Here is a 15326-nt window from a genome sequence, read left to right on the forward strand (position 1 = left end):
GGGCCACATATGGGGTATTGCCGTACTCGGGAGAAATTGCGTTACAAGGTTTGGGGGGCTTTTTCTTCTTTAACCCTTCATGAAAAGGAAATGTTGGGGTCTACACCAGAATGTTAGTGTAAAAAAATTTAATTTTTTACACTAACATGCTGATGTTGCCCTATACTTTACATTTTCACAAGAGGTAAAAGAGAAAAAAGCCCCCCAAAATTTGTAACGCAATTTCTCCCGACTACAGAGATACCCCATATGTGAGGGCAAAGTGCTCTGGGGGCGCACAACAAGGCCCAGAAGGGAGAGCGCACCATGTACATTTGAGGTGATTTGCACAGGGGTGGCTGATTGTTACAGCGGTTTTGACAAACGCAAAAAAAACAAAACCCCACATGTGACCCCATTTCGGAAACGACACCCCTCACGGAATGTAATGAGGGGTGCAGTGAGAATTTACCCCCCACAGGTGTCTGACTGATCTTTGGAACAGTGGTCCGTGAAAATGAAAACTTGTACAGCCCACTGTTCCAAAGATCTGTCAGACACCAGTGGGGGGCAAATGCTCACTGTACCCCTTGTTACGTTCCTCAAGGGGTCTCGTTTCCAAAATGGTATGCCATGTGTTTTTTTTCTTTTGCTGTTCTGGCACCATAGGGGCTTCCTAAATGCGACATGCCCCCCGAGCAAAATTTGCTCTCAAAAAGCCAAATATGACTCCTTCTCTTCTGAGCATTGTAGTTCGCCCATAGTGCACTTCAGGTCAACTTATGGGATACCTCCATACTCAGAAGAGAAGGGGTTACAAATATTGGGGGGTATTTCCTGCTATTAACTCTTGGAAAAATGTGAAATTTGGGGGGAAACACACATTTTAGTGAAAAAAAATAATTTTTTTTTTACATATGCAAAAGTCGTGAAACCCCTGTGGGTTATTAAGGCTCACTTTATTCCTTGTTATATTCCTCAAGGGGTCTAGTTTCCAAAATGGTATGCCATGTGGTTTTTTTTTTTGCTGTTCTGGCACCATAGGGGCTTCCTAAATGCAACATGCCCCCCAAAAACCATTTCTGAAAAACGTACTCTCCAAAATCCCCTTGTCGCTCTTTCGCTTCTGAGCCCTCTACTGCACCCGCCGAACACTTTGCATAGACATATGAGGTATGTGCTTACTCGAGAGAAATCGGGCTACAAATATAAGTATAAATTTTATCCTTTTACCCCTTGTAAAAATTCAAAAATTGGGTCTACAAGAACATGCGAGTGTAAAAAATGAAGATTGTGAATTTTCTCCTTCACTTTGCTTCTATTCCTGTGAAACACCTAAAGGGTTAAAATGATGACTGAATGTCATTTTGAATACTTTGGGGGGTGCAGTTTTTATAATGGGGTCTTTTGTGGGGTATTTCTAATATGAAGACCCTTCAAATCCACTTCAAACCTGAACTGGTCCCTGAAAAATAGTGAGTTTGAAAATTTTGTGAAAAATTGGAAAATTGCTGCTGAACTTTGAAGCCCTCTGGTGTCTTCCAAAAGTAAAAACTCGTCACTTTTATGATGCAGACATAAAGTAGACATATTGTATATGTGAATAAAAATTTTTTTTATTTGTAATATATATTTTCCTTACAAGCAGAGAGCTTCAAAGTTAGAAAAATGCAAAATTTTCAAATTTTTCATCAAATTTTAGGATTTTTCACAAGGAAAGGATGCAAGTTACCACAAAAATTTACCACCATGTTAAAGTAGAATATGTCACGAAAAAACAATCTCGGAATCAGAATGATAACTAAAAGCATTCCAGAGTTATTAATGTTTAAAGTGACAGTGGTCAGATGTGCAAAAAACGCTCTGGTCCTTAAGGCCAAAATGGGCTTGGTCCTGAAGGGGTTAATTCACGTCTACTGCGTGTTTTTAGATCGATTTGAACCAAAGTGACATATTTTATTATAGTAGTGTGTGACTAAATATCACTCATTTTCTGGGTGTATATTTTAAAAAATCTTTTAGCTTTTTTTTTTCTTTTTTTTTTCTTTGTATTTAAGGAGGGTGCTGTAACCCTACAGAGGGTGTTGTAATCCAACAGAGGGTGCTGTAACCTAACAGATATATATAAACTTAGACAAAAACACTGTAATGGAGAGCGAGCCTGAATCTATTCAGTAAATACTGGTGTCTCTCATACTGTGTGTGTATCCATATTTTTGAGAGGAGGAACGATCCTCTCCCCTCTTTCCCAAGATTAAGTATACCCAAAGCACTCTCATGGGTTCTTCTCCGCAGCTCACTCTTGTTCCCTGTGCTCCTAGCAGACCTCTGGATCTTCCCTTTACTGTTGAGATCCTCCCAGATTAGTTATATTATTGCCATTTATCTCTCCACACAAATACATAACAGAGGTACATAGAGAAACAGAGGATCACCATGCCAATGGATATCATAGAACAGTGGTGTATGAACTTGACTAATGTACCAACCACTAGGAAAGAAAAACTCTTGATAACCTCACAAGAAAAAGCACAATAAAAAGATGCAAGTTACTAAAAGTCCAAACGTGTCTCATTAAAGGGGTATTCCAGGCCAAAACTTTTCTTATATATCAACTGGCTCCGGAAAATTAAACAGATTTGTAAATTACTTCTGTTAAAAAAATCTACATCCTTCCAATAGTTATTAGCTTCTGAAGTTGAGTTGTTGTTTTCTGTCTAACTGCTCTCTGATGACTCATGTCCCGGGAGCTGTGCAGTTCCTATGGGGATATTCTCCCATCATGCACAGCTCCCGGGACGTGACATCATCAGAAAACTTCAGAAGCTAATAACTATTGGAAGGATTAAGATTTTTTAATAGAAGTAATTTACAAATCTGTTTAACTTTCCGGAGCCAGTTGAGATAGATATATATAAAAAAAGGTTTTTGCCTGGAATACCCCTTTAAATCGTCCAAACCAAGTACATTAGGGGAATGGAGGGGTAAAAGAGAGAGAAAGGTAAGGAAGGGAGGGTACAAATAAACTACAAACATCAAAGCAAAGAATAATGCTGAGACACAGAAGTATGCAGAGAATGTGCTGTGTGCTGTGTGAGAGGGGAATTACACCACCCAGTCCATAACGTCTGAAATTTTCGAGGACAAAACCCTGTTTTTATAAACCACATTTTCGTATGAAACAGCAGTGATAAGTAACTTTTTCCACAGTGTCGCCTTTGAGGGGACGCTCACCCATCCATCACACATCATTCTCTCATAAGTCCATTCTTTCTGGACTCTTCCTAGGACCCCAAACAAACTTCAGGTGTACGACCAACTGGACAAGTCTTAAGTGCAGTCTCTGTGCAGAATTGTTGCAAATAAATGCCAGAAATCTGCACATTGTGAATGGCATCTGTGACAGCATTTATGAGACAGTCTACCCATCCTGAAATGCAGGGTCTCCCAACTAAGGTGCGTCCAGCTGTTGCAGAACTACAACTTCCAGCACGCCCGGACAGCCTTTGGCTTTCTGGACATGCTGGGAGTTGTAGTTCTGCAACAGCTGGAGGCACCCTAGCTTGGAAACACTGCTTTACAGGATGGGTATAATGTATAAATGCATTTGCAGCAGGGACATAGAAGGGACTCCATTACATGTTTCCATGCCTCAGAGAGGCTAGGAATAAACTCTTGCCACTTGCTTTTCACAAGCAGTTGGGCACAAGAAATTTTATTACTAAGGAGGTGCGTGTAGAGGGCCGAGGTTAGTTCAGAAGGACGCTGGGGGAAATTTATCAAAGCTGTCTATGTCCCGCATCAATATAGACCAAGCTACAGAGGGTTAAGCCGGTCTATTGTGCGCCTAATTTATCAACAGTCGCACGGCTCTTGATAGATTCTGCGCATGGACTTCGGGATCTATGCTTTAGACTGTATATAAACCTGCTCCAGCATGGTCTGACATTTCAGCGTACTTTCAGCCGGTGCGACTTGTCGCTGAAAAGCCGCTATTGATAAATTCAGCACCAATGCATTTTTCTGTCTAAAATAGACTAGAATGCATCATGTTCTAAAGATCCTCTAAAGCAAAAGTTGCAAAAAAGTCGCACATATTTAGACTGCGACTTTCTGTGCGACAAATTCAGATGGGAAAAACCAGTCTAAATCCTTTGATAAATCTCCCCCGCTGAGTCTTAAAAAATATCCTGTATAAAGGGGTACACCGAAATTCTTTGTTGAGGCCTAGGAAATTGCGTGCCTAAATGGGAAGTACCTATAAAAAGCATTGCACCCCAAATCTGCTTCAAGAGTTACTTTTATTCTTGAGAAAGGGACTTATGTTTCGAAATGCGTTTTAGACCAAATGTTTTTTATAAGGTTTTTATTTTTTATGTATTTTCATTAAGGAGTAAAATGGATAATACGGAAACCGGTATATATATGTCCAAATAAACTAACTAATGCGCAAGCATCTCAGGGCCTGCTAGTTGTGGAGAAGCACACATGAGAGTGCTGAGTGTATTTGATTGTGGTGTATAGGGGAGAGGATCGTTTTACCCCTCGCAAGTAAGGGAGTATACGTACACAGTACAAGTAACACCAGTGTTCACTGAATAGAGTCAGGCTTGCTCTTTATTAGTGTAAATATATATATATATATATATATATATATATATATATATATATATATATATATATATATATATATATATATTTAGTATTTTTATTTTATAGGGATGCACCAAAAGGGAAATTGTGGGCCGAAACTGAAAATTTAGGCTGTGCTTGGCCGAAGGCTTAAAATGCAGTGCCCCGCCCACTATATATATATATATATATATATATATATATATATATATATATATATATTATATCGTTTTTGTAAAATTGTATTATCATAATTTTTACTTGGAAGAACAGCATCTTTGAAAGGGAGGGGAACCTTACGCTGTCAGGTACACAAGTTTGTCTGTTCCTTTAAATGGACTATGAGACAGGTTACCAAGTTTTTGTGTCTGTACTGCATGGGTGAAGTCACAATGTAGCATAAAAGTATTAACATGGCTGACACACAAACATAATACAAACAGTGTGATGGTTTTACTCTGCGCTCCATACAAGTGTCAGTATTATCCATAACTTTCTACACTCCACCGGTATAAATGGCAGTTTTTACCCATGTATACTTTTATTTATGACTTTGACTATTTACTTCCTATTTTCACTACTTGGTCCCATAACAGTATAGTAGTCCTAGGTTTATCATACAGAAATGTACAGACAATGATGCAGCATCCCAACATATAAGCAGTCTACTCAGCAGTACATCACATGAACCACGAGTATATACCTGCACATATATATCGGTGAGCGGTACGTTAACAGCAGGCTACTTCACTGTCCAAGGACTCCAGTCCCACCCATCCTGGCTCTAGGGGTGCACTTCTGTCCTCCTCCTTCCCTGACTGCACGGTTAGCTTTCTCGAGGGATGGCAACTCTTACATGACTCAAAGACTTGCACTGAATGCCGCCATGTTTTCTCCCCTCCCCGGTGCTCCAGTCCACAGCCCAGTGGCAGTTGCACGCATGAATACTCATACTTCCCACTCCGCGATAGTACCTGTCAGCTGACTGCCCGTTTGTGACTAAGCTACACGCACAGAAATTATCTGCAGGAAATTTCCTTGGCCGAAAGGGACTGGTAATTTTTGCCAATTGAAATTTTGGTGCATCCGTTTTTTTTTTGTTTGTTTGTTTTTTCCTCCTAGAAGCAAAATTTTTCACCTGTTTATGCAATACCGGAAGCCGGATCCGGCAGGAAACTTTAAAAAACTGCCACTGCCGGACCCGGGCCACACCCCATTCATTTAAATGAGCTGCACGGAGTCAGTGAACCTGCTCAACTCATTTTTTTTTTGGTAGTATTCGGTTATATTGGCGGACTGAAAGCCATTTTAGTCCGGTTCTCAATTTAGCCGACCGGAGTCACTATCTGACGCCCTCCAGCACATCGAATGGGGATGCTGCAGTGGACCGTTTTTAAATTGTCCCTGCCAGATCTGGCTTCTGTATTGCAAAAAATAGTGTGAATGCATTCTTACGGGTAAGGATTACGGTACATTACTGGTCACAGTGCTCTGTATGCTATTTTAGCAGTGAGCAGTAGATGGCGGTAGTGCTGCGCTGTAGGGCCTTAATTTTTATAAATACAAATTTACTTAAAGAAATCTTTTCACAAACACAGACCTGTACATTGTCACCCCAGGAAATGTAAAAAGTAAATGTCTCGAAAAGGGGTTTTTCTGATTAACAACATTTATTTTTATTATTTTTTTTAATTACCAGAATGTTGAATTATGGGGGAGATTTCTCAAATCATGTGTAAAGGAACAGTGGAGTGGTTACCTACCAACCAATCAGATTCCAGCTTTTATTTTTACTGGCCAATTAAAAAAAATTAGAGAATCAATCTGGTTGCTATGGGCACTTCTCCGCTGTTCCTTGCTGTGCACAAGGTTTGATAAATACAGTCATGGCCGTAAATGTTGGCATCCCTGAAATTTTTCAAGAAAATGAAGTATTTCTCACAGAAAAGGATTGCAGTAACACATGTTTTGCTATACACACGTTTATTCCCTTTGTGTGTATTGGAACTAAACAAAAAAAGGAGGAAAAAAGCAAATTGTACATAATGTCAAACCAGAAAGTGCTCTTCTCCTCTTTCTGTTGTCCATGCTTGGAGTGGCACTCACTCACACACACACACACACACACACACACAATGCAAAGACTAAGTGAACTTCTCTCCTTTTTTCATCTTTCAGGTGTGATTTTAATATTGCGCACACCTGTTACTTGCCCCAGGTGAGTTTAAAGGAGCTTCACATGCTTGAAACAATCTTATTTTCCCACAATTTTGAAAGGGTGCCAATAATTTTGTCCAGCCCATTTTTGGAGTTTGGTGTGACATTATGTCCAATTTGCTTTTTTCCTCCCTTTTTTTGGTTTAGTTCCAATACACACAAAGGGAATAAACATGTGAATAGCAAAACATGTGTTACTGCAATCCTTTTCTGTGAGAAATACTTTATTTTCTTGAAAAATTTCAGGGATGCCAACACTTACCTTGTTTATCCTGTAGAGGAGCAGGAGAATAGTGAATCCATCATCACCCTGTTGGTCTATAATTAATTCATTCATTTATTTCACTTTTATTTAGTATGAGCTTCCTCTAGTTCAAGTAATTAATCTGATGTCAGTGTCCACTGTCTGATCTTCCCAACTCATTTTCTTCTTCCAGCTTTGCAGGTGGCATTTGGCTCGCTCTACAGAGATGATGTCCTGCTAAAACCCAGCCGCGTCATTGCTGTATTAGCAGCTGCTTGTATGCTTCAACTAGTAAGTATCCATGATTGTTAACCATTTTATGTGTACAGTCATGAAGTCTCTGATGAAACATGCTGTGATGATTCATCATTACTCTGCATCAAAAGAGCTTTACAGGCAAGGGCATTGCTGTTTACAGAATAGGGATAACTGTGACTGGTGGGACCATCTGCTAGGAAAGTGTAAAGCGCCAAATGAATGGGACAGCAAAACTCATACTTGACCACTGTTGCCTTTTATATGTTGTTGGACTTCACTGAAAGACGTGGAGTGCAGCAGTGTCCAAGCGTTCTGTGGTTAGGGGATACCTTCTAGGCGACACATAAAATACATTTAAATCATGTGTGCCTTTCCTGACTGTGATGCTTGCTCAGGAGCTGAACAGGCTTCATACCTGGTGAGTATCAGCTGCTGTCACTCACTACTAGGCCTCAGCTTTCCAATGTTAGTCGAGCAGGGATAGAGATAGGAGGTAAGCGAGCACTTTGGGGCTTGGGAATCCCTCTATATCTCTTTGTGCCAGATAATATTATTTCTCTGTTATGGAAGCACAGACAGATATATGAATGAATGGTACCATGTGTCTCAGCTATCTAACAGTGTCAGCAGATAGGAACACGAACATAGATCGTAGCTGAAAACTTCCCTTTACCAAAATCTTGACCAATCTTGACCAATAAGAGGACCTGTCATATGGAAGTCAGTCATTTTTAAGCCCATGGCTTGGGGGCTACATGTAGTGTTTGACCCTTTTTTTTGTGTGGCTCGCCTTAACCCTTACACAACACAGCATGCAAATGTCATTCATTTAATCACAGTTGGCCCACTTAATTTAACCACAATTGGGACAATTGAAACAGTTATGGCTATTAAAAGGCAAATTATGAAAACGCAGAAATGAAAAATCGCTGCATCATTAAGGGGTTAAATGTTGAGCGACCATGTGCATTGGCAAATGAAAGAATTGCAGAAATAATCAGATTACGGTATATAATGCCAGTGTCAGCATTCACAATGACACACGTATGAGCACATTTTTGCAAATTCACAATTTTTTTCAAAGTGTGTTACGTTTTTGGGCTATATGTCCTATTTCCTGCGGCTCACAAAGTAGAAATGCTTGGGGACCTGCTGTAAGGTATATATTAGCTTATCTCTGTCTTTTTTTTGTTTTAATAGGATGGTTTAATTCAGCAGTGTGGGGAAACCATGAAAGAGACTATCAGTGTTCAGACAGTCTGCAGCTATTCCATGGCAGCTGGTGTCTACGGGTTAGACTCTGTGAAAAAAAAGTAAGTTTTTTTTTTTTAAATCATTGCATTGACTGGTTTATGCTGATCTATATAAATACTGTATTAAACTTAGAGTACTCTGGTGGAAAACATTTTTTTTTTTAATCAGCTGGTGTCAGAAAGTTTAACAGATTTGTAAATTACTTCTATTTAAAAATCTTAATCCTTCCAGTGCTTATCAGCTGCTGTATGCTCCAGAGGAAGTTCTTTTCTTTTTGAATTTATTTTCTGTCTGACCACAGTGCTCCCTGCTAACACCTCTGTCCATATCAGGAACTGTCCAGAGCAGGATAGGTTTGCTATGGGGATTTGCTCCTACTCGGAACAATTCCTGACATGGACAGAAGTGGCAGCAGAAAGCACTGTGGTCAAACAGAAAAGAAATGCCAAAAGAAAATAACTTCTTCTGTAGCATACAGCAGCTGAAAAGTAATGGAAGGATTAAGATTGTTAAATAGAAGTAATTTACAAATCTGTTAACAAAAAAAAAAAAAATTTCCACCAGAGTACCCCTTTAACGTATGTGTGTCTATGCATATTCCAGCATAACTTTCAGTTGGATAGAAATATTTTAATAAAATTTGGTACACCTCTTTCTTATATGGCAAATAAAAATGTAGTACAGTTAAAGGATGTCCCAGTAGCGGCAATTTCCTCATCTCTCACAGACTTTGGTCTGACGGCAGGATGTTTAAACCTTCCGGGCAATTTCTGTTACCTAAGGGTAAACAATCGGATGATGTACCGGAATTCCCATGCCGGATGTCCTGATACAGTTAGTCTCTGCAGCTTAAGAGTAAAAAAAAAAAAAGCCTGGACAGTCAAACCATAACTTACTGTAATGTTGGTCCGGCAGTAGATGTTTAAAACTTCCCAGAAGGATGACCAGGCAATGCCAGATACTTGGCTTGTTACCAAAAATGTTGTTTAACCTCTTCAGGACATAGGGCGTATGAATACGCCCTGCATCCCGAGTCCTTAAGGACCGAGGGCGTATCCATACGCCCGTGGGAATTCCGGCCCCCACCGCTAGCCGGTTGGGGACCGGAGCCGGATGCCTGCTGAAATCGTTCAGCAGGCATCCCGGCATATCGCCCAGGGGGGTCATTATGCCCCCCCATGTCGGCGATCGCCGGACAAATCAGTCCAGCGATCTGCGGCGATTCCGGGTCAATCAGGTCTCCAGTGACCCGATGACCCGGAATTACTGGCTGTTCGGGGCCGTCTCTGACGGCCCCGAACAGCCAGAGCCTGCAGGGGTGAGGTGGCACTGGTGCCACCTCACGATCGCCCTGATTCGTCGGCCGGATTACCGGCCGACCAATCAGGGCGCCTGCTGCGGGTGTCACTCCCGCACCCGCTCCGCCCCTCTTCTGGAGGACGTGAGCGGGTGCGGGACGTGCACCCCGGGTGCTGGGGACCCCGATCCCCGGCGCCCCTGTTGGGATCGGGGCCCCAGGAGCAGCTGCGGCGGCGGGACTGACCTGCAGCGTCTGGATCGTTGGAGGTGAGTGACAGCCTCCTGCTGTTGCTTAGCAACAGCTCCCAGCATGCAAAAAGGGCATGCTGGGAGCTGTAGTTATGCAACAGCAGGAGGCAGACCACCACAACTCCCAGCATTCCCTTATGGGCATGCTGGGACTTATGGTTTTGCAACAGCTGGAGGCACATTCTTTCTATGGAAAAGTGTACCTTCAGCTGTTGTATAACTACAACTCCCAGCTTGCACAAACAGCTAAAGTGCATGCTGGGAGTTGTAGTGGTGCATCTGGTGGTTGCATAACTACAACTCCCAGCATGCCCGTTGGCTGTCGGTGACTGCTGAGAGTTGTAGTTTTGCAACAGCTGAAGGCACACTGGTTGTGAAACTTAGAGTTTTTTTTTTTACCTAGCTCAGTGTTTCACGACCGGTGTGCCTCCAGCTGTTGCAAACTAAAACTCTCAGCAGTCACCGTACACCATGCACCGTACATGCTGGGAGTTGTAGTTTTGCAACAGCTGGAGGCACACTGGTTGTGAAACACTGAGTTAGGTCACAAACTCAGTGATACATAACCAGTGTGCCTCCAGCTGTTGCAAAACTGCAACTCTCAGCAGTCACCGACAGCCAACGGGCATGCTGGGAGTTGTAGTTATGCAACAGCTGGATGTCCCCCCCAATGTGAACGTACAGGGTACACTCACATGGGCGGAGGATTACAGTAAGTATCTGGCTGCAAATTTGAGCTGCCGCAAACTTTCTGCTGCAGCTCAAATTGCCAGCGAGAAACTACTGTGAACCCCCGCCCGTGCGACTGTACCCTAAAAACACTACACTACACTAACACAAAAAATAAAATAAAAAGTAAAAAACACTACATATACACATACCCCTACACAGCCCCCCTCCCCTCCCCAATAAAAATGAAAAACGTCTGGTACGCCACTGTTTCCAGAACGGAGCCTCCAGCTGTTGCAAAACAACTCCCAGTATTGTCGGACAGCCGTTGACTGTCCAGGCATGCTGGGAGTTTTGCAACAGCTGGAGGCACCCTGTTTGGGAATCACTGGCGTAGAATACCCCTATGTCCACCCCTATGCAATCCCTAATTTAGGCCTCAAATGCGCATGGCGCTCTCACTTTGGAGCCCTGTCGTATTTCAAGGCAACAGTTTAGGGTCACATATGGGGTATCGCCGTACTCGGGAGAAATTGTGTTACAAATTTTGGGGGGTATTTTCTGCTTTTACCCTTTTTAAAAATGTAAAATTTTTGGGAAAACAAGCATTTTAGGTAAAAAAAAAATTTTTTTTTTTTACATATGCAAAAGTCGTGAAACACCTGTGGGGTATAAAGGTTCACTTAACCCCTTGTTACATTCCCCGAGGGGTCTAGTTTCCAAAATGATATGCCATGTGGTTTTTTTTTTTGCTGTCCTGGCACCATAGGGGCTTCCTAAATGCGGCATGCCCCCAGAGCAAAATTTGCGTTCAAAAAGCCAAATGTGACTCCTTCTCTTCCGAGACCTGTAGTGCGCCAGCAGAGCACTTTTCACCCCCATATGGGGTGTTTTCTGAATCGGGAGAAATTGGGCTTCAAATTTTTAGGGGTATTTTCTGCTATTACCCTTTTTTTTTTTTTTTTTTTACATTTGCAAAAGTCGTGAAACACCTGTGGGGTATTAAGGTTCACTTTATCCCATGTTACATTCCCCGAGGGGTCTAGTTTCCAAAATGGTATGCCATGTGGTTTTTTTTTTTGCTGTTCTGGCACCATAAGGGCTTCCTAAAGGTAACATGCCCCCCAAAAACCATTTCAGAAAAAACGTACTCTCCAAAATCCCCTTGTCGCTCCTTCCCTTCTGAGCCCTCTACTGCGCCCGCCGAACACTTTACATAGACATATGAGGTATGTGCTTACTCGAGAGAAATTGGGCTACAAATACAAGTAAAAATTTTGTCCTTTTACCCCTTGTAAAAATTCAAAAATTGGGTCTACAAGAACATGTGAGTGTAAAAAATGAAGATTGTGAATTTTCTCCTTCACTTTGCTGCTATTCGTTTGAAACACCTAAAGGGTTAAAACGCTGACTGAATGTCATTTTGAATACTTTGGGGGGGTGTAGTTTTTATAATGGGGTAATTTATGGGGTATTTCTAATATGAAGACCCTTCAAATCCACTTCAAACCTGAACTGGTCCCTGAAAAATACTGAGTTTGAAAATTTTGTGAAAAATCGGAAAATTGCTGCTGACCGTTGAAGCCCTCTTGTGTCTTCCAAAAGTAAAAACACGTCAATTTTATGATGCAAACATAAAGTAGACATATTGTATATGTGAACCAAAAAAAAATGTATTCGTAATATCCATTTTCCTTACAAGCAGAGAGCTTCAAAGTTAGAAAAATGCAAAATTTTCAAATTTTTCATCAAATTTACGGATTTTTCACCAAGAAAGGATGCAAGTATCGACAAAAATTTACCACTATGTTAAAGTAGAATATGTCACGAAAAAACAATCTCGGAATTAGAATGATAACTAAAAGCATTCCAGAGTTATTAATGTTTAAAGTTACAGTGGTCAGATGTGCAAAAAACGCTCCGGTCCTTAAGGCCAAAATGGGCTCCGTCCTGAAGGGGTTAACACGAGAGGGGTTTATCCCTCTCTCTATTGAAATGAACATGGCGGTTCAGATGAGAGCACAGTTGTATGATGGAGTTGGGTAAAATATGCGTCAAGCGATGGCTCCCTTTTGTGTAGCTTGCTCAAAGAATTCTCCACATTGTACAGTCCCTTCTTGTTAGAAGGGTACATTGATAAAATGCTGTTATCAGAGAGGAAACCTTGACAGTAAGTGTACTTGAACTGAGAAGAAGTGAGTTTGACGTGTCGTCTACTGTAGAGGATAGTCACCATGTGTGATAAGATCTACTGGACTTCCTGCCTGAAGGAGAGAAACTGAGTATGTGCTCAGCAAAGATTACGCTTTACATTGCAAATTTATATAACTTAAACATGTACAGCTATATAAATGTAATATCATTTGGCTTGAGTTTTCCTTTAACCCCTTACTAGTAGGTTTCACATTTTCTATAATTGGGGAGGAGGGTGGTCCACAGTGCCTCCCTTTCATATCTGGCCAGGTGCTATCAAGTCCCTCTTGTTCACACAGGATATTCTAAATCTAGCTGTTTTATGCCTTAAAATCCACTAAAAAAAACAATGTGAACATAGCCTCAGTCTGTAAACCTTTACATTGCCTGAGGGGAAAAAGGTGGAATTTATAGCTGTCTCTGTTTTTAATCACTGAAGAATAGATGGGGTGCAGGATTCTTTTGAGTCTGAACAGTCATGTTCTGAAGACTTGAGTATTCTTCATCATTTCCACATAATATCCTGTGTGAAAATATTCCCTCTTCACACCTTCGGCCTCCGCAGTAATTGACAGACAGGCATGCCGTGTCTTCAGTATCTGGGAGAGCGCCTGAGTGGTGATCTCCTTGCCGATTGTTCCTCCTCACTTTGCTCTTGGTTGTTTCTGCTATTTTCACCCTTCTCAGCAATGTCTTCAGGCCATTTTTTCTCACACGGAGAGGTGGGAATGAGCCACGTGCTGCCTTCTTTCCTGACAATATGTTCCTTTCCCGTTAATGACAAGCTCGCTCACGTGCCGTGTAATTTCTTCCAGGTGCCTTGAATGGCTTCTAAATAACTTAATGACCCATCAAAGTGTAGATCTGTTCAAAGAGCTCAGGTACGTGTATGAAAACCATTTTTTCTTTTAACAATCTTAAAGCTTTTAGAGATGTATCTGAAATCTGCTTTATTATGTAGGCTTAACACAGCAATGTTCAAAAGCCCCATAGAGAATGAATTGAGTGTTGGCCACACTTACATGCTGTCATTCCATTCATTCGGAGGACTATTAATCCCCTTTCTTGGGATTGCTTGGGGGTCCCAGTGGTTGGACCCCTATCTATTAGATAAAAGAATAGGGGATTACTGTTGATCTTTACATAACTCCTTTTAAATAGAAGCTAGTAGAAGGCTTTATTTTATTCCTCCATTCTTCCGCACCTTTATCTGTAAGAATTGTTTAAAAAAACAAAAGATCAATGTAACATTTAAGGGAATATTCACATGGAATTAAACATTGACAGCAAATGTAAATCCCTGGATTTTCCTTTTTTCACGCAGAATTTTGGTCTGTTCAGCCACTCCCTATTTTTTTTGTTCTTTAAAATTGACCAAATTTAGAAAGGGACTTTGGGCAATATAAATAGAAACGATACGCCAATCCCCTTCTGATCCAATGGGTCCGTCCCCCTCACGCTGCTTCCTGGTAATGTGATGTGTTAACATGTAAAAGCAGGTGACCCATCGACACCTGTGACTGTCTGAGCAGGCAGTTCCTGCAGAGTCCATGGGTCACTGCTTTCACCAGTTGATGCATCACAGAAAGCAGCATTAAGTGGCAGTGGGCGGGAGCTGTTGTATCAGCAGGGTAATTTGGGCAGATGGATATTTGTTTTTTTTTTAAGGCTTTAATACCCCTTTAAGGCCTTGTTCACTTGGCGTAAAATTCGCGAAATGTCTCATTGGGGCGAATGTTCTGCAAATAGGACAGCTTGGAAATGCTTTGTCTCCATAGAGGGCAGTGCATTTTTGAGCGTATTCTGCCAAAATAATCAACATGTTCATTCTTTCGGCAGACACCGGAATCAGAATTTTTACTGCAGAAACATTGGTTGCAGAAATGCCATTGTGTGCACGGTGCAGAAGAATCAGATTTAAAACAATGGGACTCTGCTGCAATGAAATTTGAGTGAAAATTTTCCACCAAATTCTGCCCAAAAATTCTGTGTAAACATGGCATAAGGGTTAATATTGATCAAGTTATGTTATATTTTAGGGCAAAATGTCCTTTAATTTATTTTATGTAACTTTTGTGTGTTCGTAAACCTAAGCACTTTGTTCTTCCCTACAGAACACAGTGATTTTCGCCAGTAGTATTATCAGAAAGTATAGTGCTGATCTGTAAGAGTGGTATGAATTATTATGATCTGTAAGAGTGGTATGAATTATTGAATCTGAAAGCTTTTAGCACCGACTGCTGTCACTTGCTGTCAGTGTGTGTCGTCATATGGTTATTGTCAGGCTGAGACCAAGCTCCCATTGCTGTGGTTTACTGTCAGTATGAACTAT

At 41.3% G+C, this 15326-nt stretch overlaps 1 protein-coding gene across 2 annotated transcripts in view; it reads left to right on the forward strand.

Moving 5' to 3' along the window:
• The window catches only part of GMCL1 (germ cell-less 1, spermatogenesis associated), a 124478-nt gene that overhangs the window by 62753 nt on the left and 46399 nt on the right, over positions 1-15326 (forward strand). For both annotated transcript variants that reach the window (XM_056571437.1, XM_056571438.1), the window contains exons 5-7: positions 7266-7363; positions 8531-8643; positions 13810-13875. In XM_056571437.1, the coding sequence (XP_056427412.1) occupies positions 7266-7363; positions 8531-8643; positions 13810-13875 (277 nt within the window). The remainder of the gene's footprint in view (positions 1-7265; positions 7364-8530; positions 8644-13809; positions 13876-15326) is intronic.

This window comes from Hyla sarda, chromosome 4 (genome assembly GCF_029499605.1).
Source record: "Hyla sarda isolate aHylSar1 chromosome 4, aHylSar1.hap1, whole genome shotgun sequence".
Lineage (NCBI taxonomy): Eukaryota > Metazoa > Chordata > Amphibia > Anura > Hylidae > Hyla > Hyla sarda.